A 25,198-nucleotide genomic window follows, 5' to 3' on the forward strand; every position below is an offset into this window, starting at 1 on the left:
ACAACATGCAGAAATAAATACTGTACTAGAAGCATCACAAGTAAGAGAGTACTGATGCACATCCAGTAGCAGCTCCTCCATATTCATTATGTTATGTGTTTATCATATTACTAAAGACCTGCAAATCTGAATTTCAATATCATCTTCAAATTCTAAGTTATTGCCATGTGTACACAGTACAATGAGATTCTTACTTGCATAGACGTAACAGACATAACTAATATAGTGATAAACTTTAAAAGCAACATCAGACAATATATACAGTATTGGAGACACCCGTGCAGCTTTGAGCATGGCTACAACCGTTGCACAGGCAGTATGGGGCCAGGCATTGTCATGCTGCAACAAGACACCCCTAGTCTGAGGTCCACGTCATTTGAATTTGATTGTGGGTTGAAGATGGTTTCTGTGGAGGCTTGAAGATGTGGTGTGTCTGACTAGTTGAGGAGAGTCGGTCACAGAACTTACGCTGTTTCAGAACTTCCTACTGAACTTGTACACTTGCTGGCGTGACTAAACCTTTATTTGCCAATGCATTTTGGAAGCTTTTAACCCTTCTCTGCTCAAAAAGCGGATTACAGAACACAGCTGCTTTTTGGTGCATGTTTCCAGTTGTTCTGCCATCTTTATAGTGCTACTATGACATCTGCAAGGTGCTTTCATCTGCTGGACTTTTCTAATGTTATTGCCAACTTTATATGACAATGGTATGGTGTTGGAATTTCTATCACAATTTTAGGGTTTTCATTTGACTCACCCTCACACATACGAGGTGTGATAAAAAAAAACGAATGTTTTAAAAAAGTAACGTTTATTGCAGTAAAAAATTTACAACTACTAGTCACCCTCAAAATACTCTCCTCCACTTCAATGCACGTATCCAAACTCTCCTGCCACTTTGTGAAGTAGTGTCTTTAGTTGGGTTGTCGTGGCTGCCTGGATGCGATGGATTGAAATCGTTTGCCTTTCATGGTCATTTTCAATCTAGGAACAGCCAGAAGTCACACGGTGCCAGATCCGTGAATAAGGTCTGTGGCTCCAAAACAAATCAGGGCAGCTGCCGCCGTGTCCCGAGCGAGGTATTGTCCCTCTCCTGGTCCTTCCATCCTCCAGGCGTCCCAGCTGGGCAGTGTAATTTATGCAAATTCTCCTGTATACTTTAAATTATTTCTAGAATACTTACAATATCATCAACAACACTAACACAAGAATTTCAGGTTCTTCCTGCTTAATTGTGCGAATGATCGACTCATTCTTATCGACCTCATATTTCACTTCGGCAAGTGACAGGCCACTTTTCAACAGATCTAAAATTTTTATTTTCTTGTGGAGAGATAGCATTTTACATTCCCTTAGAGCTTGCACTAATTAAGTCCTTGCACTTTGTACACACCACCCATCACTAGTACCGGTTGAATGACTTAGTGAGGTCCTGATACTGTCCCTGTCACAATCACTTGCAGCCTCTAGTGGTGCACCAAGAAGACGATCAAACTTGACTATAGATGAAATAAAAATTGTAACAAGGTTTATGTAGATGAAACAATTGAAAGATCATTACTGAGTCTCGAGGGGTGAAAACGGAGGGCTGACGTATCAACTTGACCCCATCTACACCCACCAGTCCTCTCAGTGTTCCACAGGGTACGCCTACACATCACTCCATTCATGTGTTCAGTGCAGTGCTTGGCATGGAGCAAATTCCAATGTTGACAGCGGACATAAGATATTGTGCAAAGGCAAGACAAAGAAGTAGCAGCAATATTGACGTGTAGTTAGCAATATGAATATTGATGCAATGTATGGTACAGTATTTGCAATCTAGATACATAAATATAGTAAATAGATATGTAATATAATAAACAAATAAGTTAAATAAATAAATAATAGATATAGATAATACAGTGTAGCAACCGCCAGATACGGGACCGCGATTCCTACACTTCACAACCCGAGAGGGAAGTGGACGATATTTGAAGAATAAAGTAGCATTATCATATTCGGTCCTTGGCCCCTCTTGTCCCCTATGCACGCCCTTAACTGGCAAAAAATCAAACACAAAAGAAAGTGGAACTGATAAATATTTTGAAATTTGCTGTTTACATTTACTTGCCCGGTGCCTGACTGCTAATTAGTGAACCCCTTCCCCAGACGCCCTCCCCAGCAGCCAAATCCTAACCCCCAGTTTGACACAGACAATAAAAAATAAAAAAACTGTTCTCAGAGAAAGTAAAAAAAGATTTAACGTAGTCCACATATAAGGAGAAAAACCCTGCAGTTCAGTTCCTACTGTATGGCATGAGGAAACACAACAGTTCTCTGGAGAAATGGCTTCTCCGCTGACTATCACGAAGAAACGCACTCATGAATCCGACTCACCAGACGGGAGCACCCGGAGAACACCAGTACCTGGCCTCTTCTCGGGATTCGTCACCTGATTATTTCTTCGGGGTGGCCACCCACAAATACCAGACGTCCCTGGGTGAAGCAAGATCCTGAATGATTCTTAGAGTGTAGATAGTCGCCTCCTTGCCTTCAGCCTTTTCCTTCCTTTTTTTTTTCCCCTTCCTTGATCCGCCATTCCCCTTAAAAAAAAATCCTTTCCTCTGTCAGTTGTTATGGAAACATGACGCCAGCAACAGGCAGCTGGAATATTTACTGGGCGGATCCTCCCAGCACTGGGTCGTCATCAAAAGTGCCTGTAGGACTATTTACAGACATCCTCCCAGCCACATTATACTGTAAAGTGACAGACAGTCCAGCAGGACAACCCGACTGTCAAGTTATGTAGCCTTGCTACAACAGAAATTATCAGTGTATGATAATAGTTGTTTAAGACATGTGTAAACAATGACAGGTCAGAATGTTTCACAGCAAAAGGATATCAAGAATGTCAAAATACTTAAAGGTCAGTATGAGATTTTCAGTTCTTTTTTATATGCGTACTAGTCTTTGCAGTAAAGTGGCTTGCATATATAAAAGTTCTGTTTTTAGAGCTGGTGGAGGCATTGTGGAAGATCCCAGGGGGCAGCATGGTGTTAAGGAGTTTGACAGCTTGGGGGTAAAAACTGTCCTGCAGCCAGTGTCCTTTTGGGATGGGTGCATAAAATAAAGTAAACTGCCCAGCATCATTCAGTGGCCAGGCGTAATATAATAAACCCATTTGGTGCCCATCTGTGCCCGGCGTAACCAGACTCTATTCGTGCTTGGGTGTAACATAGCAATCTCAAGCATCTTTCTGGGCCCGGTGACTGTATTTCTCTGATAAGGAACGAGTGCTCATGTGCTACTACATTTTCATTGTGGTTTATCAGCAGCAGAAAGCTTCAAGAAGTTGGAAGATCATCTTGGCAACCAAGCACCGGCTCAGAGAACTATGCAAAAATGTTTTTCCGTATCAGACTTTTTTATTGTATATGATTGTTCAATGATGCTTTTGTCCATTGCTTTATGTTCGGATGTTGATTGCTATGGTTTGCGCTTTTGAGACCTATGACTGCCGGAGGGAGGGTTGTGGTTTTCGAAGGCATGCTGTATGGAGATTTGGTTAAACGTGGTTCAAAATAAACAGCATTCGAAACATTATTCTGAGTGTGTCGCTACTTCAATCTAGAGAACACTACACCACCCTTGTTTACCACTCTCGAGACAAAGCCTCCATATTCATTATGTTATGTGTTTATCATATTACTAAAGACCTGCAAATCTGAATTTCAATATCATCTTCAAATTCTAAGTTATTGCCATGTGTACACAGTACAATGAGATTCTTACTTGCATAGACGAACAGACATAACTAATATAGTGATAAACTTTAAAAGCAACATCAGACAATATATACAGTATTGGAGACACCCGTGCAGCTTTGAGCATGGCTACAACCGTTGCACAGGCAGTATGGGGCCAGGCATTGCCATGCTGCAACAAGACACCCCTAGTCTGAGGTCCACATCATTTGAATTTGATTGTGGGTTGAAGATGGTTTCTGTGGAGGCTTGAAGATGTGGTGTGTCTGACTAGTTGAGGAGAGTCGGTCACAGAACTTACGCTGTTTCAGAACTTCCTACTGAACTTGTACACTTGCTGGCGTGACTAAACCTTTATTTGCCAATGCATTTTGGAAGCTTTTAACCCTTCTCTGCTCAAAAAGCGGATTACAGAACACAGCTGCTTTTTGGTGCATGTTTCCAGTTGTTCTGCCATCTTTATAGTGCTACTATGACATCTGCAAGGTGCTTTCATCTGCTGGACTTTTCTAATGTTATTGCCAACTTTATATGACAATGGTATGGTGTTGGAATTTCTATCACAATTTTAGGGTTTTCATTTGACTCACCCTCACACATACGAGGTGTGATAAAAAACGAATGTTTTAAAAAGTAACGCTTATTGCAGTAAAAATTTACTACTAGTCACCCTCAAAATACTCTCCTCCACTTCGAATGCACGTATCCAAACTCTCCTGCCACTTTGTGAAGTAGTGTCTTTAGTTGGGTTGTCGTGGCTGCCTGGATGCGATGGATTGAAATCGTTTGCCTTTCATGGTCATTTTCAATCTAGGGAACAGCCAGAAGTCACACGGTGCCAGATCCGTGAATAAGGTCTGTGGCTCCAAAACAAATCAGGGCAGCTGCCGCGTGTCCCGAGCGAGGTATTGTCCCTCTCCTGGTCCTTCCATCCTCCAGGCGTCCCAGCTGGGCAGTGTAATTTATGCAAATTCTCCTGTATACTTTAAATTATTTCTAGAATACTTACAATATCATCAACAACACTAACACAAGAATTTCAGGTTCTTCCTGCTTAATTGTGCGAATGATCGACTCATTCTTATCGACCTCATATTTCACTTCGGCAAGTGACAGGCCACTTTTCAACAGATCTAAAATTTTTATTTTCTTGTGGAGAGATAGCATTTTACATTCCCTTAGAGCTTGCACTAATTAAGTCCTTGCACTTTGTACACACCACCCATCACTAGTACGGTTGAATGACTTAGTGAGGTCCTGATACTGTCCCTGTCACAATCACTTGCAGCCTCTAGTGGTGCACCAAGAAGACGATCAAACTTGACTATAGATGAAATAAAAATTGTAACAAGGTTTATGTAGATGAAACAATTGAAAGATCATTACTGAGTCTCGAGGGGTGAAAACGGAGGGCTGACGTATCAACTTGACCCCATCTACACCCACCAGTCCTCTCAGTGTTCCACAGGGTACCTACACATCACTCCATTCATGTGTTCAGTGCAGTGCTTGGCATGGAGCAAATTCCAATGTTGACATCGGACATAAGATATTGTGCAAAGGCAAGACAAAGAAGTAGCAGCAATATTGACGTGTAGTTAGCAATATGAATATTGATGCAATGTATGGTACAGTATTTGCAATCTAGATACATAAATATAGTAAATAGATATGTAATATAATAAACAAATAAGTTAAATAAATAAATAATAGATATAGATAATACAGTGTAGCAACCGCCAGATACGGGACCGCGATTCCTACACTTCACAACCCGAGAGGGAAGTGGACGATATTTGAAGAATAAAGTAGCATTATCATATTCGGTCCTTGGCCCCTCTTGTCCCCTATGCACGCCCTTAACTGGCAAAAAATCAAACACAAAAGAAAGTGGAACTGATAAATATTTTGAAATTTGCTGTTTACATTTACTTGCCCGGTGCCTGACTGCTAATTAGTGAACCCCTTCCCCAGACGCCCTCCCCAGCAGCCAAATCCTAACCCCCAGTTTGACACAGACAATAAAAAAAAAAAAAAAACTGTTCTCAGAGAAAGTAAAAAAAGATTTAACGTAGTCCACATATAAGGAGAAAAACCCTGCAGTTCAGTTCCTACTGTATGGCATGAGGAAACACAACAGTTCTCTGGAGAAATGGCTTCTCCGCTGACTATCACGAAGAAACACACTCATGAATCCGACTCACCAGACGGAGCACCCGGAGAACACCAGTACCTGGCCTCTTCTCGGGAATCGTCACCTGATTATTTCTTCGGGTTGGCCACCCACAAATACCAGACGTCCCTGGGTGAAGCAAGATCCTGAATGATTCTTAGAGTGTAGATAGTCGCCTCCTTGCCTTCAGCCTTTTCCTTCCTTTTTTTTTCCCTTCCTTGATCCGCCATTCCCTTAAAAAAATCCTTTCCTCTGTCAGTTGTTATGGAAACATGACGCCAGCAACAGGCAGCTGGAATATTTACTGGGCGGGATCCTCCCAGCACTGGGTCGTCATCAAAAGTGCCTGTAGGACTATTTACAGACATCCTCCCAGCCACATTATACTGTAAAGTGACAGACAGTCCAGCAGGACAACCCGACTGTCAAGTTATGTAGCCTTGCTACAACAGAAATTATCAGTGTATGATAATAGTTGTTTAAGACATGTGTAAACAATGACAGGTCAGAATGTTTCACAGCAAAAGGATATCAAGAATGTCAAAATACTTAAAGGTCAGTATGAGATTTTCAGTTCTTTTTTACATGCGTACTAGTCTTTGCAGTAAAGTGGCTTGCATATATAAAAGTTCTGTTTTTAGAGCTGGTGGAGGCATTGTGGAAGATCCCAGGGGGCAGCATGGTGTTAAGGAGTTTGACAGCTTGGGGGTAAAAACTGTCCTGCAGCCAGTGTCCTTTTGGGATGGGTGCATAAAATAAAGTAAACTGCCCAGCATCATTCAGTGGCCAGGCGTAATATAATAAACCCATTTGGTGCCCATCTGTGCCCGGGCGTAACCAGACTCTATTCGTGCTTGGGTGTAACATAGCAATCTCAAGCATCTTTCTGGGCCCGGTGACTGTATTTCTCTGATAAGGAACGAGTGCTCATGTGCTACTACATTTTCATTGTGGTTTATCAGCAGCAGAAAGCTTCAAGAAGTTGGAAGATCATCTTGGCAACCAAGCACCGGCTCAGAGAACTATGCAAAAATGTTTTTTCCGGTATCAGACTTTTTTTATTGTATATGATTGTTCAATGATGCTTTTGTCCATTGCTTTATGTTCGGATGTTGATTGCTATGGTTTGCGTCTTTTGAGACCTATGACTGCCGGAGGGAGGGTTGTGGTTTTCGAAGGCATGCTGTATGGAGATTTGGTTAAACGTGGTTCAAAATAAACAGCATTCGAAACATTATTCTGAGTGTGTCGCTACTTCAATCTAGAGAACACTACACCACCCTTGTTTACCACTCTCGAGACAAAGCCTCCATATTCATTATGTTATGTGTTTATCATATTACTAAAGACCTGCAAATCTGAATTTCAATATCATCTTCAAATTCTAAGTTATTGCCATGTGTACACAGTACAATGAGATTCTTACTTGCATAGACGTAACAGACATAACTAATATAGTGATAAACTTTAAAAGCAACATCAGACAATATATACAGTATTGGAGACACCCGTGCAGCTTTGAGCATGGCTACAACCGTTGCACAGGCAGTATGGGGCCAGGCATTGCCATGCTGCAACAAGACACCCCTAGTCTGAGGTCCACATCATTTGAATTTGATTGTGGGTTGAAGATGGTTTCTGTGGAGGCTTGAAGATGTGGTGTGTCTGACTAGTTGAGGAGAGTCGGTCACAGAACTTACGCTGTTTCAGAACTTCCTACTGAACTTGTACACTTGCTGGCGTGACTAAACCTTTATTTGCCAATGCATTTTGGAAGCTTTTAACCCTTCTCTGCTCAAAAAGCGGATTACAGAACACAGCTGCTTTTTGGTGCATGTTTCCAGTTGTTCTGCCATCTTTATAGTGCTACTATGACATCTGCAAGGTGCTTTCATCTGCTGGACTTTTCTAATGTTATTGCCAACTTTATATGACAATGGTATGGTGTTGGAATTTCTATCACAATTTTAGGGTTTTCATTTGACTCACCCTCACACATACGAGGTGTGATAAAAAAACGAATGTTTTAAAAAGTAACGCTTATTGCAGTAAAAATTTACTACTAGTCACCCTCAAAATACTCTCCTCCACTTCGAATGCACGTATCCAAACTCTCCTGCCACTTTGTGAAGTAGTGTCTTTAGTTGGGTTGTCGTGGCTGCCTGGATGCGATGGATTGAAATCGTTTGCCTTTCATGGTCATTTTCAATCTAGGGAACAGCCAGAAGTCACACGGTGCCAGATCCGGTGAATAAGGTCTGTGGCTCCAAAACAAATCAGGGCAGCTGCCGCCGTGTCCCGAGCGAGGTATTGTCCCTCTCCTGGTCCTTCCATCCTCCAGGCGTCCCAGCTGGGCAGTGTAATTTATGCAAATTCTCCTGTATACTTTAAATTATTTCTAGAATACTTACAATATCATCAACAACACTAACACAAGAATTTCAGGTTCTTCCTGCTTAATTGTGCGAATGATCGACTCATTCTTATCGACCTCATATTTCACTTCGGCAAGTGACAGGCCACTTTTCAACAGATCTAAAATTTTTATTTTCTTGTGGAGAGATAGCATTTTACATTTCCTTAGAGCTTGCACTAATTAAGTCCTTGCACTTTGTACACACCACCCATCACTAGTACCGGTTGAATGACTTAGTGAGGTCCTGATACTGTCCCTGTCACAATCACTTGCAGCCTCTAGTGGTGCACCAAGAAGACGATCAAACTTGACTATAGATGAAATAAAAATTGTAACAAGGTTTATGTAGATGAAACAATTGAAAGATCATTACTGAGTCTCGAGGGTGAAAACGGAGGGCTGACGTATCAACTTGACCCCATCTACACCCACCAGTCCTCTCAGTGTTCCACAGGGTACGCCTACACATCACTCCATTCATGTGTTCAGTGCAGTGCTTGGCATGGAGCAAATTCCAATGTTGACAGCGGACATAAGATATTGTGCAAAGGCAAGACAAAGAAGTAGCAGCAATATTGACGTGTAGTTAGCAATATGAATATTGATGCAATGTATGGTACAGTATTTGCAATCTAGATACATAAATATAGTAAATAGATATGTAATATAATAAACAAATAAGTTAAATAAATAAATAATAGATATAGATAATACAGTGTAGCAACCGCCAGATACGGGACTGCGATTCCTACACTTCACAACCCGAGAGGGAAGTGGACGATATTTGAAGAATAAAGTAGCATTATCATATTCGGTCCTTGGCCCCTCTTGTCCCCTATGCACGCCCTTAACTGGCAAAAAATCAAACACAAAAGAAAGTGGAACTGATAAATATTTTGAAATTTGCTGTTTACATTTACTTGCCCGGTGCCTGACTGCTAATTAGTGAACCCCTTCCCCAGACGCCCTCCCCAGCAGCCAAATCCTAACCCCCAGTTTGACACAGACAATAAAAAAAATAAAAAAAAAACTGTTCTCAGAGAAAGTAAAAAAAGATTTAACGTAGTCCACATATAAGGAGAAAACCCTGCAGTTCAGTTCCTACTGTATGGCATGAGGAAACACAACAGTTCTCTGGCGAAATGGCTTCTCCGCTGACTATCACGAAGAAACGCACTCATGAATCCGACTCACCAGACGGAGCACCCGGAGAACACCAGTACCTGGCCTCTTCTCGGGAATCGTCACCTGATTATTTCTTCGGGTTGGCCACCCACAAATACCAGATGTCCCTGGGTGAAGTAAGATCCTGAATGATTCTTAGAGTGTAGATAGTCGCCTCCTTGCCTTCAGCCTTTTCCTTCCTTTTTTCCCCTTCCTTGATCCGCCATTCCCTTAAAAAAATCCTTTCCTCTGTCAGTTGTTATGGAAACATGACGCCAGCAACAGGCAGCTGGAATATTTACTGGGCGGGATCCTCCCAGCACTGGGTCGTCATCAAAAGTGCCTGTAGGACTATTTACAGACATCCTCCCAGCCACATTATACTGTAAAGTGACAGACAGTCCAGCAGGACAACCCGACTGTCAAGTTATGTAGCCTTGCTACAACAGAAATTATCAGTGTATGATAATAGTTGTTTAAGACATGTGTAAACAATGACAGGTCAGAATGTTTCACAGCAAAAGGATATCAAGAATGTCAAAATACTTAAAGGTCAGTATGAGATTTTCAGTTCTTTTTTACATGCGTACTAGTCTTTGCAGTAAAGTGGCTTGCATATATAAAAGTTCTGTTTTTAGAGCTGGTGGAGGCATTGTGGAAGATCCCAGGGGGCAGCATGGTGTTAAGGAGTTTGACAGCTTGGGGGTAAAAACTGTCCTGCAGCCAGTGTCCTTTTGGGATGGGTGCATAAAATAAAGTAAACTGCCCAGCATCATTCAGTGGCCAGGCGTAATATAATAAACCCATTTGGTGCCCATCTGTGCCCGGGCGTAACCAGACTCTATTCGTGCTTGGGTGTAACATAGCAATCTCAAGCATCTTTCTGGGCCCGGGTGACTGTATTTCTCTGATAAGGAACGAGTGCTCATGTGCTACTACATTTTCATTGTGGTTTATCAGCAGCAGAAAGCTTCAAGAAGTTGGAAGATCATCTTGGCAACCAAGCACCGGCTCAGAGAACTATGCAAAAATGTTTTTTCCGGTATCAGACTTTTTTTATTGTATATGATTGTTCAATGATGCTTTTGTCCATTGCTTTATGTTCGGATGTTGATTGCTATGGTTTGCGTCTTTTGAGACCTATGACTGCCGGAGGGAGGGTTGTGGTTTTCGAAGGCATGCTGTATGGAGATTTGGTTAAACGTGGTTCAAAATAAACAGCATTCGAAACATTATTCTGAGTGTGTCGCTACTTCAATCTAGAGAACACTACACCACCCTTGTTTACCACTCTCGAGACAAAGCCTCCATATTCATTATGTTATGTGTTTATCATATTACTAAAGACCTGCAAATCTGAATTTCAATATCATCTTCAAATTCTAAGTTATTGCCATGTGTACACAGTACAATGAGATTCTTACTTGCATAGATGTAACAGACATAACTAATATAGTGATAAACTTTAAAAGCAACATCAGACAATATATACAGTATTGGAGACACCCGTGCAGCTTTGAGCATGGCTACAACCGTTGCACAGGCAGTATGGGGCCAGGCATTGCCATGCTGCAACAAGACACCCCTAGTCTGAGGTCCACATCATTTGAATTTGATTGTGGGTTGAAGATGGTTTCTGTGGAGGCTTGAAGATGTGGTGTGTCTGACTAGTTGAGGAGAGTCGGTCACAGAACTTACGCTGTTTCAGAACTTCCTACTGAACTTGTACACTTGCTGGCGTGACTAAACCTTTATTTGCCAATGCATTTTGGAAGCTTTTAACCCTTCTCTGCTCAAAAAGCGGATTACAGAACACAGCTGCTTTTTGGTGCATGTTTCCAGTTGTTCTGCCATCTTTATAGTGCTACTATGACATCTGCAAGGTGCTTTCATCTGCTGGACTTTTCTAATGTTATTGCCAACTTTATATGACAATGGTATGGTGTTGGAATTTCTATCACAATTTTAGGGTTTTCATTTGACTCACCCTCACACATACGAGGTGTGATAAAAAAAAACGAATGTTTTAAAAAAGTAACGTTTATTGCAGTAAAAAATTTACTACTAGTCACCCTCAAAATACTCTCCTCCACTTCGAATGCACGTATCCAAACTCTCCTGCCACTTTGTGAAGTAGTGTCTTTAGTTGGGTTGTCGTGGCTGCCTGGATGCGATGGATTGAAATCGTTTGCCTTTCATGGTCATTTTCAATCTAGGGAACAGCCAGAAGTCACACGGTGCCAGATCCGGTGAATAAGGTCTGTGGCTCCAAAACAAATCAGGGCAGCTGCCGCCTCGTGTCCCGAGCGAGGTATTGTCCCTCTCCTGGTCCTTCCATCCTCCAGGCGTCCCAGCTGGGCAGTGTAATTTATGCAAATTCTCCTGTATACTTTAAATTATTTCTAGAATACTTACAATATCATCAACAACACTAACACAAGAATTTCAGGTTCTTCCTGCTTAATTGTGCGAATGATCGACTCATTCTTATCGACCTCATATTTCACTTCGGCAAGTGACAGGCCACTTTTCAACAGATCTAAAATTTTTATTTTCTTGTGGAGAGATAGCATTTTACATTTCCTTAGAGCTTGCACTAATTAAGTCCTTGCACTTTGTACACACCACCCATCACTAGTACCGGTTGAATGACTTAGTGAGGTCCTGATACTGTCCCTGTCACAATCACTTGCAGCCTCTAGTGGTGCACCAAGAAGACGATCAAACTTGACTATAGATGAAATAAAAATTGTAACAAGGTTTATGTAGATGAAACAATTGAAAGATCATTACTGAGTCTCGAGGGGTGAAAACGGAGGGCTGACGTATCAACTTGACCCCATCTACACCCACCAGTCCTCTCAGTGTTCCACAGGGTACGCCTACACATCACTCCATTCATGTGTTCAGTGCAGTGCTTGGCATGGAGCAAATTCCAATGTTGACAGCGGACATAAGATATTGTGCAAAGGCAAGACAAAGAAGTAGCAGCAATATTGACGTGTAGTTAGCAATATGAATATTGATGCAATGTATGGTACAGTATTTGCAATCTAGATACATAAATATAGTAAATAGATATGTAATATAATAAACAAATAAGTTAAATAAATAAATAATAGATATAGATAATACAGTGTAGCAACCGCCAGATACGGGACTGCGATTCCTACACTTCACAACCCGAGAGGGAAGTGGACGATATTTGAAGAATAAAGTAGCATTATCATATTCGGTCCTTGGCCCCTCTTGTCCCCTATGCACGCCCTTAACTGGCAAAAAATCAAACACAAAAGAAAGTGGAACTGATAAATATTTTGAAATTTGCTGTTTACATTTACTTGCCCGGTGCCTGACTGCTAATTAGTGAACCCCTTCCCCAGACGCCCTCCCCAGCAGCCAAATCCTAACCCCCAGTTTGACACAGACAATAAAAAAAATAAAAAAAAAACTGTTCTCAGAGAAAGTAAAAAAAGATTTAACGTAGTCCACATATAAGGAGAAAAACCCTGCAGTTCAGTTCCTACTGTATGGCATGAGGAAACACAACAGTTCTCTGGAGAAATGGCTTCTCCGCTGACTATCACGAAGAAACACACTCATGAATCCGACTCACCAGACGGGAGCACCCGGAGAACACCAGTACCTGGCCTCTTCTCGGGGAATCGTCACCTGATTATTTCTTCGGGTTGGCCACCCACAAATACCAGACGTCCCTGGGTGAAGCAAGATCCTGAATGATTCTTAGAGTGTAGATAGTCGCCTCCTTGCCTTCAGCCTTTTCCTTCCTTTTTTTTTTCCCCTTCCTTGATCCGCCATTCCCCTTAAAAAAAAATCCTTTCCTCTGTCAGTTGTTATGGAAACATGACGCCAGCAACAGGCAGCTGGAATATTTACTGGGCGGGATCCTCCCAGCACTGGGTCGTCATCAAAAGTGCCTGTAGGACTATTTACAGACATCCTCCCAGCCACATTATACTGTAAAGTGACAGACAGTCCAGCAGGACAACCCGACTGTCAAGTTATGTAGCCTTGCTACAACAGAAATTATCAGTGTATGATAATAGTTGTTTAAGACATGTGTAAACAATGACAGGTCAGAATGTTTCACAGCAAAAGGATATCAAGAATGTCAAAATACTTAAAGGTCAGTATGAGATTTTCAGTTCTTTTTTACATGCGTACTAGTCTTTGCAGGAAAGTGGCTTGCATATATAAAAGTTCTGTTTTTAGAGCTGGTGGAGGCATTGTGGAAGATCCCAGGGGGCAGCATGGTGTTAAGGAGTTTGACAGCTTGGGGGTAAAAACTGTCCTGCAGCCAGTGTCCTTTTGGGATGGGTGCATAAAATAAAGTAAACTGCCCAGCATCATTCAGTGGCCAGGCGTAATATAATAAACCCATTTGGTGCCCATCTGTGCCCGGGCGTAACCAGACTCTATTCGTGCTTGGGTGTAACATAGCAATCTCAAGCATCTTTCTGGGCCCGGGTGACTGTATTTCTCTGATAAGGAACGAGTGCTCATGTGCTACTACATTTTCATTGTGGTTTATCAGCAGCAGAAAGCTTCAAGAAGTTGGAAGATCATCTTGGCAACCAAGCACCGGCTCAGAGAACTATGCAAAAATGTTTTTCCGGTATCAGACTTTTTTTATTGTATATGATTGTTCAATGATGCTTTTGTCCATTGCTTTATGTTCGGATGTTGATTGCTATGGTTTGCGTCTTTTGAGACCTATGACTGCCGGAGGGAGGGTTGTGGTTTTCGAAGGCATGCTGTATGGAGATTTGGTTAAACGTGGTTCAAAATAAACAGCATTCGAAACATTATTCTGAGTGTGTCGCTACTTCAATCTAGAGAACACTACACCACCCTTGTTTACCACTCTCGAGACAAAGCCACGACTGCCCACGAGCGTCAGTACACCAGTTGATAGCATTCAGTGAACAACACGCGCTATAACTCTCTGTGAATTTTCACGGGATTTTGTGTTTTTTCGTGTGAATTTTAATTGATTGTTGAAAAGTATGAAGGTGGCGTGTGTATCCGGGACATGGCTGGATTGTGAAAAACAAAGACGTTATTAAAAAGTAAAGTGAGGTTAAATTTTCATTTATTTCAATCTAATTGCTTTTGTATTTATGTATTTTAGTATTAAGCAGTGTTTAAATTATTGTATAATATGCCAATAACAATAGAATTTTTTTTCATGGGAACAGATTAATCATTTTCCCTTTATTTCTTATGGAAAAAAATTGTTTGGTATAAGTCCTGTTTGGTATAAGTCAAAGGGTCTGGAACGGATTAAGGACGTATACCGAGGTACCACTATATAAGAATTCTGTTTTATTTGCTGCTACTGTGAGCACTGTTGGAACACACAGGCTAGACCTCACCCTCCATAATGCACATGGAACTGATGTCCTGCTGGGGATCATTTATATGTATGGCTCTGTTTGTAAGTGAGAGTTCAGTGCCATTTTTCATGGATTGTTTTTGAAGCATACTATTGCTCTTGCTTTGTTACTTTCATTTGTGTGTATGAGTTATAATGTTTTGTTTCCACATAAAAGGAATCTAGCATATCCCACTAATTCACTCTTTAGCACTTCTTGTCACAGTGAAACAGGCATAATTTTATGTACCCTTTGGTTACAGACAGCGTGTGAAAAGGGGGGGTGGGGGGTGGAGGAAGCAGTCTTAAACAACAGGTGCATAACGGGGACAGAGAAGTAATGACTTAAAAAACCCAATGAGGCCCCAAGAAACTCTGCCCTCCAACTGCAGCCTGACTTGCCTCTCATTATTTTGTGATTCTTGACCTTAAAGTACAGTTTATCACCTTTCTGAATTAGTCTGCTTCAGATACCAGATGTATCATTTTTGAAAGAGTGAAGAGCACTAGTTTAATGAATGAGTGACACAGATCTTAGGTTGCTAAATAAAGATGCCCTTATGAAACTTTGAAATCTGATGCTCTTGTATCTGAAACTCTCTTTCCGGACAGAAGATATTTAGTTTCAGGTAAACAATGCTTCTTATCTCATTCCATTGTCTGTTTTATGCAGCAAAGGGATTCCACTCTTTAGACAATTGTGCCGAAACTGCAAAGAACTGAAGCTTACTTTTGTGTCCTATGGGAGCCCAGAAAGTTAAACTCATGCTACAATTGAACACATTACAACATGGTTTAAATAGAGACAAAAGAGTTTTGTGGCCAGATATGTGGATTGTTTGCATCTCTCGGACTCATCCAGACAACCTGACTAAAGATCCACATTGTATTGAAAACACATCAGAAACTTCAAAAGACTTTGTTGGACAGTTATCTTATCAAAAGATCTTGACTATACATTGTTCTCCTTTCTTGCTAAATTAATCTTAGCCTAGAGAGGTCTATTAATTTTTTACATCTAAGATGTCTCATTTAAATGTTTTCCAATGCTGTATCTGTCCTGGTGTCTATATAAACACAGGGAATTCCTGTCTCCATGTTATATTACTTGTCTGAACACGGGGCCTGAGTTGGCTCGAAAGCTTGCATATTGTAATCTTTTTAGTTAGCCAATAAAAGGTGTAATTTTGCTTGACGTCTCACTACATTCATAATGGCTAACATGGTACAACACCCTAGTACTAAGAGCCCTCAAAGAAAATGAATTTTTTTTATTCGCTTCGCTCGCCCGCCTAAAACCCGCCCACTCCCACCTCCAGCATTTGCTTGACACTCAACAGATGCCACCACTCTTTTTTTTTTCTTTCCACCACTATGGTGGTCATCACTTGGTTTTGTGATCATTTTGCTGTAAATACACAACATCAGATCATTATGACGTCCTTTATTGAACTTTATTTAAATTCAGCGATCAAGGAACAGAATACTTAAACTGATTATGAATTCTTAATGCCCTGGAGAATCAGTAAAGGATGTACTTGCAGGGACAAGGTTTTTCATACAATAAACATTTCTGGCAACCAGTAAAGCGGCCACCAGGTTATTGCAACCTAAAGTTTTTTTCAGCTTTAAGAGCATATAAGGGCCTATTCAGGATTGTGCCTTGCTTGTGTATGTGCTTCAGCGTCTTATCTGCTTATTCTTACTTGATCTTCATCACTGGGCCATGAGTTTCTGGTTTGGCAAGTACAAAGTTTTGTGTGTAATGATAAAGGTGTCACTGCTCTTCTTTTTCTTTCTACCATTATGTTGGCTATTATTTGGTTTCTGGATCTCTTTGCCATAAATGCACGACTACAGGTCATGGCCACCAGGTTGATGCTTCCTAATTTTTGTTAAATCTGCAGAACATATCAAGTCGTAGGCTTTCGATTAAGACCAAGATCGGGGTCTAGCCCCATTAGTTCACAAGTAATTGTGTGACAGATGGATAGATCTTAGCATTTTATATATATTACTAGGAGGTTGCCTCCTGCTCGCTTTGCTCGCCAACCCCCTCCGGCCTGCACTACTTGCTAGCCACTTTGTGTCTCTGTTGCTCGCGTTGTGAAGAGGGGGGCTGAACGCACACCAGGAGACACGGCCGCTCCTACAAAACCCCTTTTTAGACGGTGATACAATGGGAAAACAAATATTTTTTTTTTACCTCCTCTTTGCTTGATCAGCTGCTGGCTTGCTGCTGCTGCCATGCTGCATGCTCTGCATCTTGTGCGGCGCTTCGAATATTTAAAAGCCTGTACAGCAGCTGTCCTTTTGTCTCACTGCCTTGTCTCTCTTCTCAAACACTATTTGATCTCTTTTCACTGTTCCGTTATTACACTGAGTAATATTTTCCGTTTGTTTGCACTAATGCAATCTCTACTATCATTTATTTGAGACTTTCGAATTTCCCTACTTCCATTATCTCTAACCTCCTCTGCATGTGTATCACCACAACGTTTTTGAATTCTTTATGACATTCTTCTTTGTCATCTACTCTTTGTCTTTTTCCGGCCCTGGGCATGGTTTCCTAAGAAGGTCATGTCTCGTCTCTCTGAACAGGTCTCGTCTCATCCCAAGGTTTTTTTTATATAATAGGGAGATTTCAAATTATTGCACAAATAAACTTAAACTATGCAATGTTTAATTGAGATTTAAAAAGAAAATACTGTATACTGAAAGGTATTAATTCATGCCTTTTTTATTTCTGGATATTTGCCAGTAATAAAGCTGTACTGAATGAGTTATTCCCCCCTTCTGGAGCTGCTAGTGCCGTGCTGCATGTCGCGCTGCGCGTCATTCATTTAAAAGCCTGTACAGAAGCTGCTGCTGCTGCCATGCTGCGTGATCTGCATGTTGCACTGTGCGACAATCACTTGAAAGTCTGTACATCAGCTGCCCTTTAAGCCAGCTACCGCTTGTGCCATTGTGCGTGATTTGCATGTCACGCTGCATGTCGATCATTTAAAAGCCTGTACAGCAGCTGTCCGTTTTTTTTTTTTTTATTAATTTTATTGCACTCCATACAAAGCAATCAAGTTTTTACAAAAAGAAAAATAGAGTTAAGAACAGATCGATCCCCACCCTTGAGAGAGAGAGCAAGCCAAACGGCATAAAAATTTTACAGATTTTAAACATACCTAAATTAATAAATTCTCTATGCTTCATTAACTTATTTTAAAATATTACTGATTAGATCCTGCCATGTTTTGAAAAAAGTCTGTACGGATCCTCTAACTGAGTATTTAAATTTTTCCAATTTCAAATAATATAACACATCGGTTTCCCACTGACTTTAAAGAGGAGAGTTTGGGTTCTTCCAGTTTATCAGAATAAGTCTGCGTGCCAAAAGTGTAGTGAATGCAATCACAATTTGTTTGTCTTTCTCCACTTTAAGCCCCTCTGGAAAAACAGGTTCTTATCGCCTGTATATTTGCAGCCCAGTAATAAAACAGGAAGTTAGGTAGAGCAATCCCGCCTTCTTCCTTTTGTCTTTGTAAGGTCGCTCTTTTGATGCGTGGATGTTTTGAATTCCAAATAAATTAGGTTATTGTTGAATCTAATTGCCTAAAGAATGATTTATTAATGTATATTGGGATGTTTTGAAATAAAAAAGGAGTTTAGGAAGAATATTCATCTTAACAGTGTTAATTCTTCCAGCTACTGTGAGATGAAGGGTTGACCATCTATGCAAGTCTTGTTTAATTTTTTCCATGCAGACGGCAAAATTTTGTTGATAAAGAGCTTTATGTTTACTTGTGATGTTTACCTCGAGGTATTTAAACTGTTCTGCAATGATAAAAGGTAGGGTAAACAGCTGTCCTTTTATCTCACTTTTTTGTCTCACGGGAAGTTAAAGTGTCTCCGAGAATTTGTTTGTAAGTAGGGCGTATCGTGCAAGTAGCCTCGCGGGACTTTAAAGTGTCTTCCGAGACGATCACGTCTCGTCTCCCTCATTTCCCTCCCAAGATTTTTTATTATAATAGAGAGATATCTATCTGCTACCTGTTCATAATAAAATGCTGCTGTTTGTGTTTGTGTTCAGTCCATCTGAGCAATTTTATTGGTCAGTTTGGCTTTGATCTGATTGGTTAGTTTAGCCATGGAGGGATGCGAACTTCAAAAAGGAGTTAAAATGGAGCATTTCAATGACATTATAGTGAATAAGTTAATGTGCCATGTTGGGTCGCTTAATAGTAATGAGGCACAACCTGAGTGGCCTTCAAAGTTGAGAAATATTTGCAAGACAATGAATGATGTTTTCACGGCAGGTAATGGTTGCCTGTTTACCATTGTTGGACAGCAGGTGAGCAATGCACCTTGTAATGACACAGTTTTAGAAACAAGAATTATATGACTAAGACTGACAGAGGAAGCACCAGGAAAGAGAGGGTGAAACACACAAGAATACAGAAGAAAGGCATAGGAAATTAACAGAGCCACATCGGGATGCTTAATAGTATCACCTTCACCGCATCACCTTCAAAGACTAGAACTATTTGCAAGGATACAATGTTTTCACAATGGGTAATGGCAACCCGTCTACCATTGGTAGTAGTCAAAAAATAGACAGGAGGAGACTCAAGGTGCCTCGAAACGACTTACTTTGAGAAGCAGGCTTTATGGAAATATGATCGAGAGAGAAGGTACGAAGCAAGAGAGATTGAAACACACAAGGATACCAAAGAAAGGCATAGGAGCAACATTGAGGGTGCATGTAAGGCAAGAGATACCACACATTTTTAATGTATCCCATTACCTGTCTTTGACAGGTAAGCAGAGATACTAATTAATAATAGTAATTAAATGTATGTAACGCTTTTCTAACCTGCTCAAAGTGTTTTATATGATAGTAGGGGAAACACTTCAGCCACTACTACCAATGTGTAGCAGTCACATGGTATTCTGCCCAAAGGCAGGAAGAGGACCATGAGATAAGAAAAGTAGTTAAACCAGAAACAAGTTGAAAACAAGTTGCAGCACCCCCTGGCAGCACCCATGGTACCCAACAGGGCTGATTCCAAGAACTCCAAGTCCCATGATGCCCTGTGGAAATCCAGGACACTGCTGCAACCCAGGGGGGCTGCCATATAGCGTTCTGGTGGAGATAATGCCCTTTGCATACTCTCTCCCTACCGGTCCTTCCATTAGGGAGGTGCCCCAGCCAGGTAAGGGTTCTGGCTGTCTCTCACACCCCCTAATCATTCCCTGTCTCTAATTGGCTATCTCTCTCACCCCTTCACCACCTAACAGCTAATGTGTGGTGAGCTTATTGGCGCAAAACATGGATGCCATTGCATTATACAGGTGAATGTTGCACCTTGGTGGTGGTTGAAGTGGTTCCCCACTCACTATGTAAAGTGCTTTGAGTAGTGAGAAAAGCGCTATATAAATTAAAAGAATTATTATTATTATATACATTTATCTAGATCACTACTCGAAATTTTTACAAAATAATGCCACAGTATAAAAAATGTTTTATACAGCTCTCATTTGAAGAACTACCAGACGATTACTCTGTGCGTGGCTTCCTAAACAGACACAATTTGGTCTTGTGGTATGGGCAGGTAGCCTAACTCCTTATGCCTAAAGTATGACTTCTCTGTTTCCCTTCCAGATATGTGGTCCTCTCTAGGCTACTTTTCTTTCCATGATGGACCACTTTCTATGCTTTTCACTTCAAGCTCATCCTCTCCTGGTGAAGACTGGTCTTTTAAACCTTTTGCTAAACTTGCTAAACACTGATGTATTCTGGCATTTAGGCATTACTGATACTGTACCTTAGCAACCACTTGCATGGTTGCCTTGGTATTTGTCTTTATACACTTGTGATTTATAACTTGGTTTGGATAAGAGTTGCTAAATAAATAAATGTATGCCTTTCAGTTCCTGGCTGCTGAATTTAAAGAGACAGAGTCCGTTTTGCATCCAGCTATAGTCTGACTGGATTCTTGACAACTTCACTTTTTCCAGACTTGAGAACTTGCTCTATTTGTGAACTGTCTGCCAGTGCATTGGAAACCTGCATTGTGATATCTGGCCAGGACCTAGACAGGCAATCCTAGGAGCCAAAGGAGACACTTTCTGGGACTATGTATGCCCCAATTTGTTTTCCTGTCTTTATCTTATCTTCTTCCAGCATTGTGAAACGTTGCAAAAACGTTTGATAAACAATCACTGATTGGAACACTTCAGCTTTTTGACTGGAAACGGAGCTGTTCAGTGCATATTGCCATGTCTAGACAGGATTATGTCATTTGCAAGTCATTTTAGGTTTTCTTTTTTAATTTCCCATGGGATTAATAAAATTTATCTAATCTAATCTAATATACTTGTAGGTTGGTTTTCTCCAGGACTCCAACCTACACTGCCATCCATGTTGTTTGGGAGAAAGACACATTTTTTTTCTTGATTCACCCCTCTGCTCCAGAGTTTGCAATTACAAATCAAACATTTCAGATGTGAGTGGCGCAGGGGTAGTGCTGCTGCCTCGTAGTTTGGAGACCTGGGTTCACTTCCCTGTGTGGAGTTTGCATGTTCTCCCCATGCCTGCGTGGGTTTCTTCCAGGTGCTCCAGTTTCCTCCCACAGTCCACAGCCATGCAGGTTAGGTGTGTTGGCGATCCTAAATTGTCCCCGGTGTGTGTCCTGTGGTGGGTTGGCACATTGCCTGGGGTTTGTTCCTGCCTTGTGCTCTGTGTTGGCTGTGATTGGCTCCAGCAGACCTCCGTGACCCTGTGTTAGTATATAGCGGGTTGGACAATGACTGACTGACTATGACATTTCAGATGCAATTAAAGTGCACATTGCAGACTTTCATTTAAGGGTATTTACTTACACTAGCCAACCCGCGGCGTACCATACGCCACATAATCAGGCCGGTTTTTTAATGATTTTTTAAGCACAGGGAGAAAATTAACGTTTGAAAAATCGGTAATGTAATAAATCAGCAAGAAAAGCAACATTGTAACAATGCACGGAACGAACCAACACACAATCGTCCGTGACTGAAAACTGGTAGACTGCAATCACGCCTTCTCTTGCCAGACGGAGGGATGGGGGTGCACGGCGCGGAGTGTGGAACGGGAGGAGAGGAGAAGGACGTCCATTCAGCTCCCTCCGTCATGCTAGTCTGCTGAATTCTCGTTCAGTATGTACTGCCCCCTCATGTGCCCACCTCCAACTCGTCACTTGAGTCGTTGGCTGCTTTTCTATATATAATCCACCAAGACACCCAACCACAGTAGTAGCGAGGTGAGAGGGGGGTGTGCACAAAGGGTAGGGACGCAACCAGTGGGAGCGTATGAGTCGCACTTAGTGGGAATTCCACGGTTTGCAGCCCGAATGGGGTTCAACGGCTTACCCACGCCTCTCTGCGCCGGGTAGACACACGCTCAATCTCATGCATAATTATTTATTGAATGCTAAACACTTCTGGAAAGACACGGTTGTCTAAAACGGCTTGGTGTGAGAATACAACAGTAAGTAAATGAAAAGATGGAACTCTGGAGAGAGCAAAATACAACACAATAGTGAACCCGTGGCATAACAAACGCCGCATAAGTATTTATTGATGGTTGAATACTTCTGGAAAGACACGATTGTCTAAAAAGGGAGGGTTTGAGGATACAACAGAAAGTAAATGAAAAGATGGAACTCTGGAGAGAGCAACATATAATTGTCCATGAGCGAAGAAGACGCATGTTTTGTCGCGGATGCGAATTGCTGTATGTAGCGTGTAAAACAGTTTGCTATGGTGCACGCGGTCGTAACCATCGTAACAATGAAGTAAACAGTCTTTAAAAGTTTTTAAAGACTGTTTACTTCATTGTGTTTTAACCTCAGTTGTAAAGGATTGTTTTAAGGATCCCATGGAATACCCCTCGCAAACTGTTTTACACGCTGCATATGGCGACTCACCTCCGCGAGAAACATGCCTCTATGAACAGTCAAGGTGGCTCGGAGGTACATGAGGCCTCTACGATAGACGAATATAAATGACGCCGTTCTTTCTGTGTCGTCGCGCCCGAGTTGGTAGGTGTGGCTCTGCGAGTTGTCGTCGTATCCAATGGTCTTAGAGTTAGTGGGCGTGGCTCCTCCCTGCGTGCGCCATAGGTATCTTACTTGTCATCGGCTTAGTGAATCCATGGGTGTCCTGCCTTAGTGAATTATGGCGCTTTTCCACTGCATAGTACGGCACAGCACGGTTCAGTACAGCTCACCTTGGTTCGGCTCAGTTCGACTCAGTTTGCGTTTCGACTGCAGTTTAGTACCGCTTTGGAGTGGGCGGGATTATTCACGTGTCGTTATAGTTGCGCCGACCTCCTGAAAAACTTTTTCATTCCGCGTCGCCCCATCCAGCTCTCGCTGGATCCGCTCCTCGGCTACCAACGAGAGGAACGTCCGTACTTCCTCAATAGACCACGAAACAGCCATTTTTGGTTAAATCAAAATGGTGCGTCCGAACCTTCGCTGGCTGTGCTAAAAATCTAGCGGGTCTGTTGTGTCTCGTGTCGCAAGTTCAGTGACGCAGTAATGACGATTTTCTCCGGCCAATCAGTGACCAGCAGAGTTTATACGTCATGTTTTGGTAACGGTTCGGCGCGCTTGGAACCTCAGCTGAGGTGGTACTAAAAAAAGGCCCAGGTACCAGGCACTGTTCCCAGTGGAAAACCCCCCAAAAGTGAGCTGAACTGAACCGTGTCGTGCCGTACTATGCAGTGGAATAGCGCCAATATATATATAGATTTTGTCGTACCATGTAGAAATGACATTTTTTATACATTTCAGTGTTTCAAAGGCAAAGCCATATCTGACACTTACAGATAAAAGGAAAAGGTTAAAACGAGCAGAATAATGCAGACTGAATGGAAGTTGACTGGAAATGCAGCTTATGGTCAGCATCCATGACTGACTAATTAAGGATAAGGCTAAAGGAGTTGACCATTAAGACACTGTAGGAATGGCTGCTGAAAATGGGGCTTTGCAGACACGTAAAAAATTTTAAGCGTTCATTTCAAGCAACAACAGCAAAACGCTAGTAATATGTCTTGGATGATTTTGTTTAAATGAATTTAATGGTATCTTGATAAAAATTTCTATCAAGAACTTGAAAACTCGGGATGTGTTTAAACTTTTGACTGGTACAGTAAACTCTGTCAATATTCGGCTATAGTTGAGCACTTGCTTTGAATAAATAGGTCTGTTGTTAGCAGAAACTATGATCCAAGATATTGATTTGCAGTACTGCGTTATATCAGTGGAAGAGGGAGCCCAATGGGCGGACTAGACGGTACAACAATTTGGGGGACCTTGGCTTAAAAAAGTTTAGGAACCCTTGCAGTTGACGCTGTTAAATTTAGGGAACCTCTCTCCTATAAAAGAGTGGAATATTGGTATATGAAACGTATAATCATGTCATGTGACTGAATTCAAATAAATGTAGCTAACTATAGAAAACGATCCTGTCTTTGTGCTTTTCTTTTCGCGATTTTTGAACGCATCTGCTGTACTTTATGGGACTTGACACTAGAATACAAAGGCAAAATAGGCAACTGCGCGGAATTCTTCTACTTTAACCGGAACGACCTAAACAACTGACGAAAACGGAAGTGGTTTGAGGGAGGAAAATATGCGAAAATAATGCGCACACTTGGATTCATACCAGTGGTAGCAGATTGAGGAAGGCACTGCCATTTGCTGTTAGTGGATTTTCTGCGGCGGTGGTGTTTTAACACCACATATCGGCGTGTCACCGATGAGACTGAAGGTGGCCAGTGCTCGGATTTTACTCCGTCCTTTCCAGAGGTTCTCTTTTTAGGCGCAGCCTTTTTTTTGTCGCGCCTGCGTGTCCACCCGGTCTTTCCAGCAGTGGCGGAGCGCCATCACCGCTCCGCGGTTTTTTCCTCAAAGTGACCGTCCAACAGACTTAAGAGGGTTCGTTCATTCGCACGGCTCTCCTTCTTTCCTGGGTTTTATTTTTCACCTTTACACTTTTCCAAAAGACTTACCGGAGACGTTAGAAGGATCCGATCGAGAAAATGTGCATCCCGTGTTGTTTACACCAGGTAAGCAAAACAATGAAAAACATGTTTGTTGTTCGTTGTGAATGCTGTTGGGTGTTTGTTGCATTTTTGCTCCGTTTGAAGCTTTTATAGCCAGAATTTTGTTAGGATAATTCATTTGAACGGACGGCTCGCGTCCCGGGGGGCTGGGGGATAACATTGTTAAAACGCTGCAGCTGCTCGAGTGACGGCACGCAGGCTG

The 25,198-nt window shown here is 41.7% G+C and overlaps 1 protein-coding gene across 1 annotated transcript in view; it reads left to right on the top strand.

The window, feature by feature from the left end:
• The first annotated feature begins 24,555 nt into the window (after positions 1–24,555).
• The window catches only part of serinc5 (serine incorporator 5), a 75,646-nt gene continuing 75,003 nt past the window's right edge, over positions 24,556–25,198 (top strand). Inside the window, exon 1 of the mRNA XM_039758369.1 lies at positions 24,556–24,999. Coding sequence (XP_039614303.1) covers positions 24,973–24,999 — 27 coding nt within the window. The 5' untranslated portion in view covers positions 24,556–24,972. The remainder of the gene's footprint in view (positions 25,000–25,198) is intronic.

Source organism: Polypterus senegalus, chromosome 7, assembly GCF_016835505.1.
Source record: "Polypterus senegalus isolate Bchr_013 chromosome 7, ASM1683550v1, whole genome shotgun sequence".
Lineage (NCBI taxonomy): Eukaryota > Metazoa > Chordata > Cladistia > Polypteriformes > Polypteridae > Polypterus > Polypterus senegalus.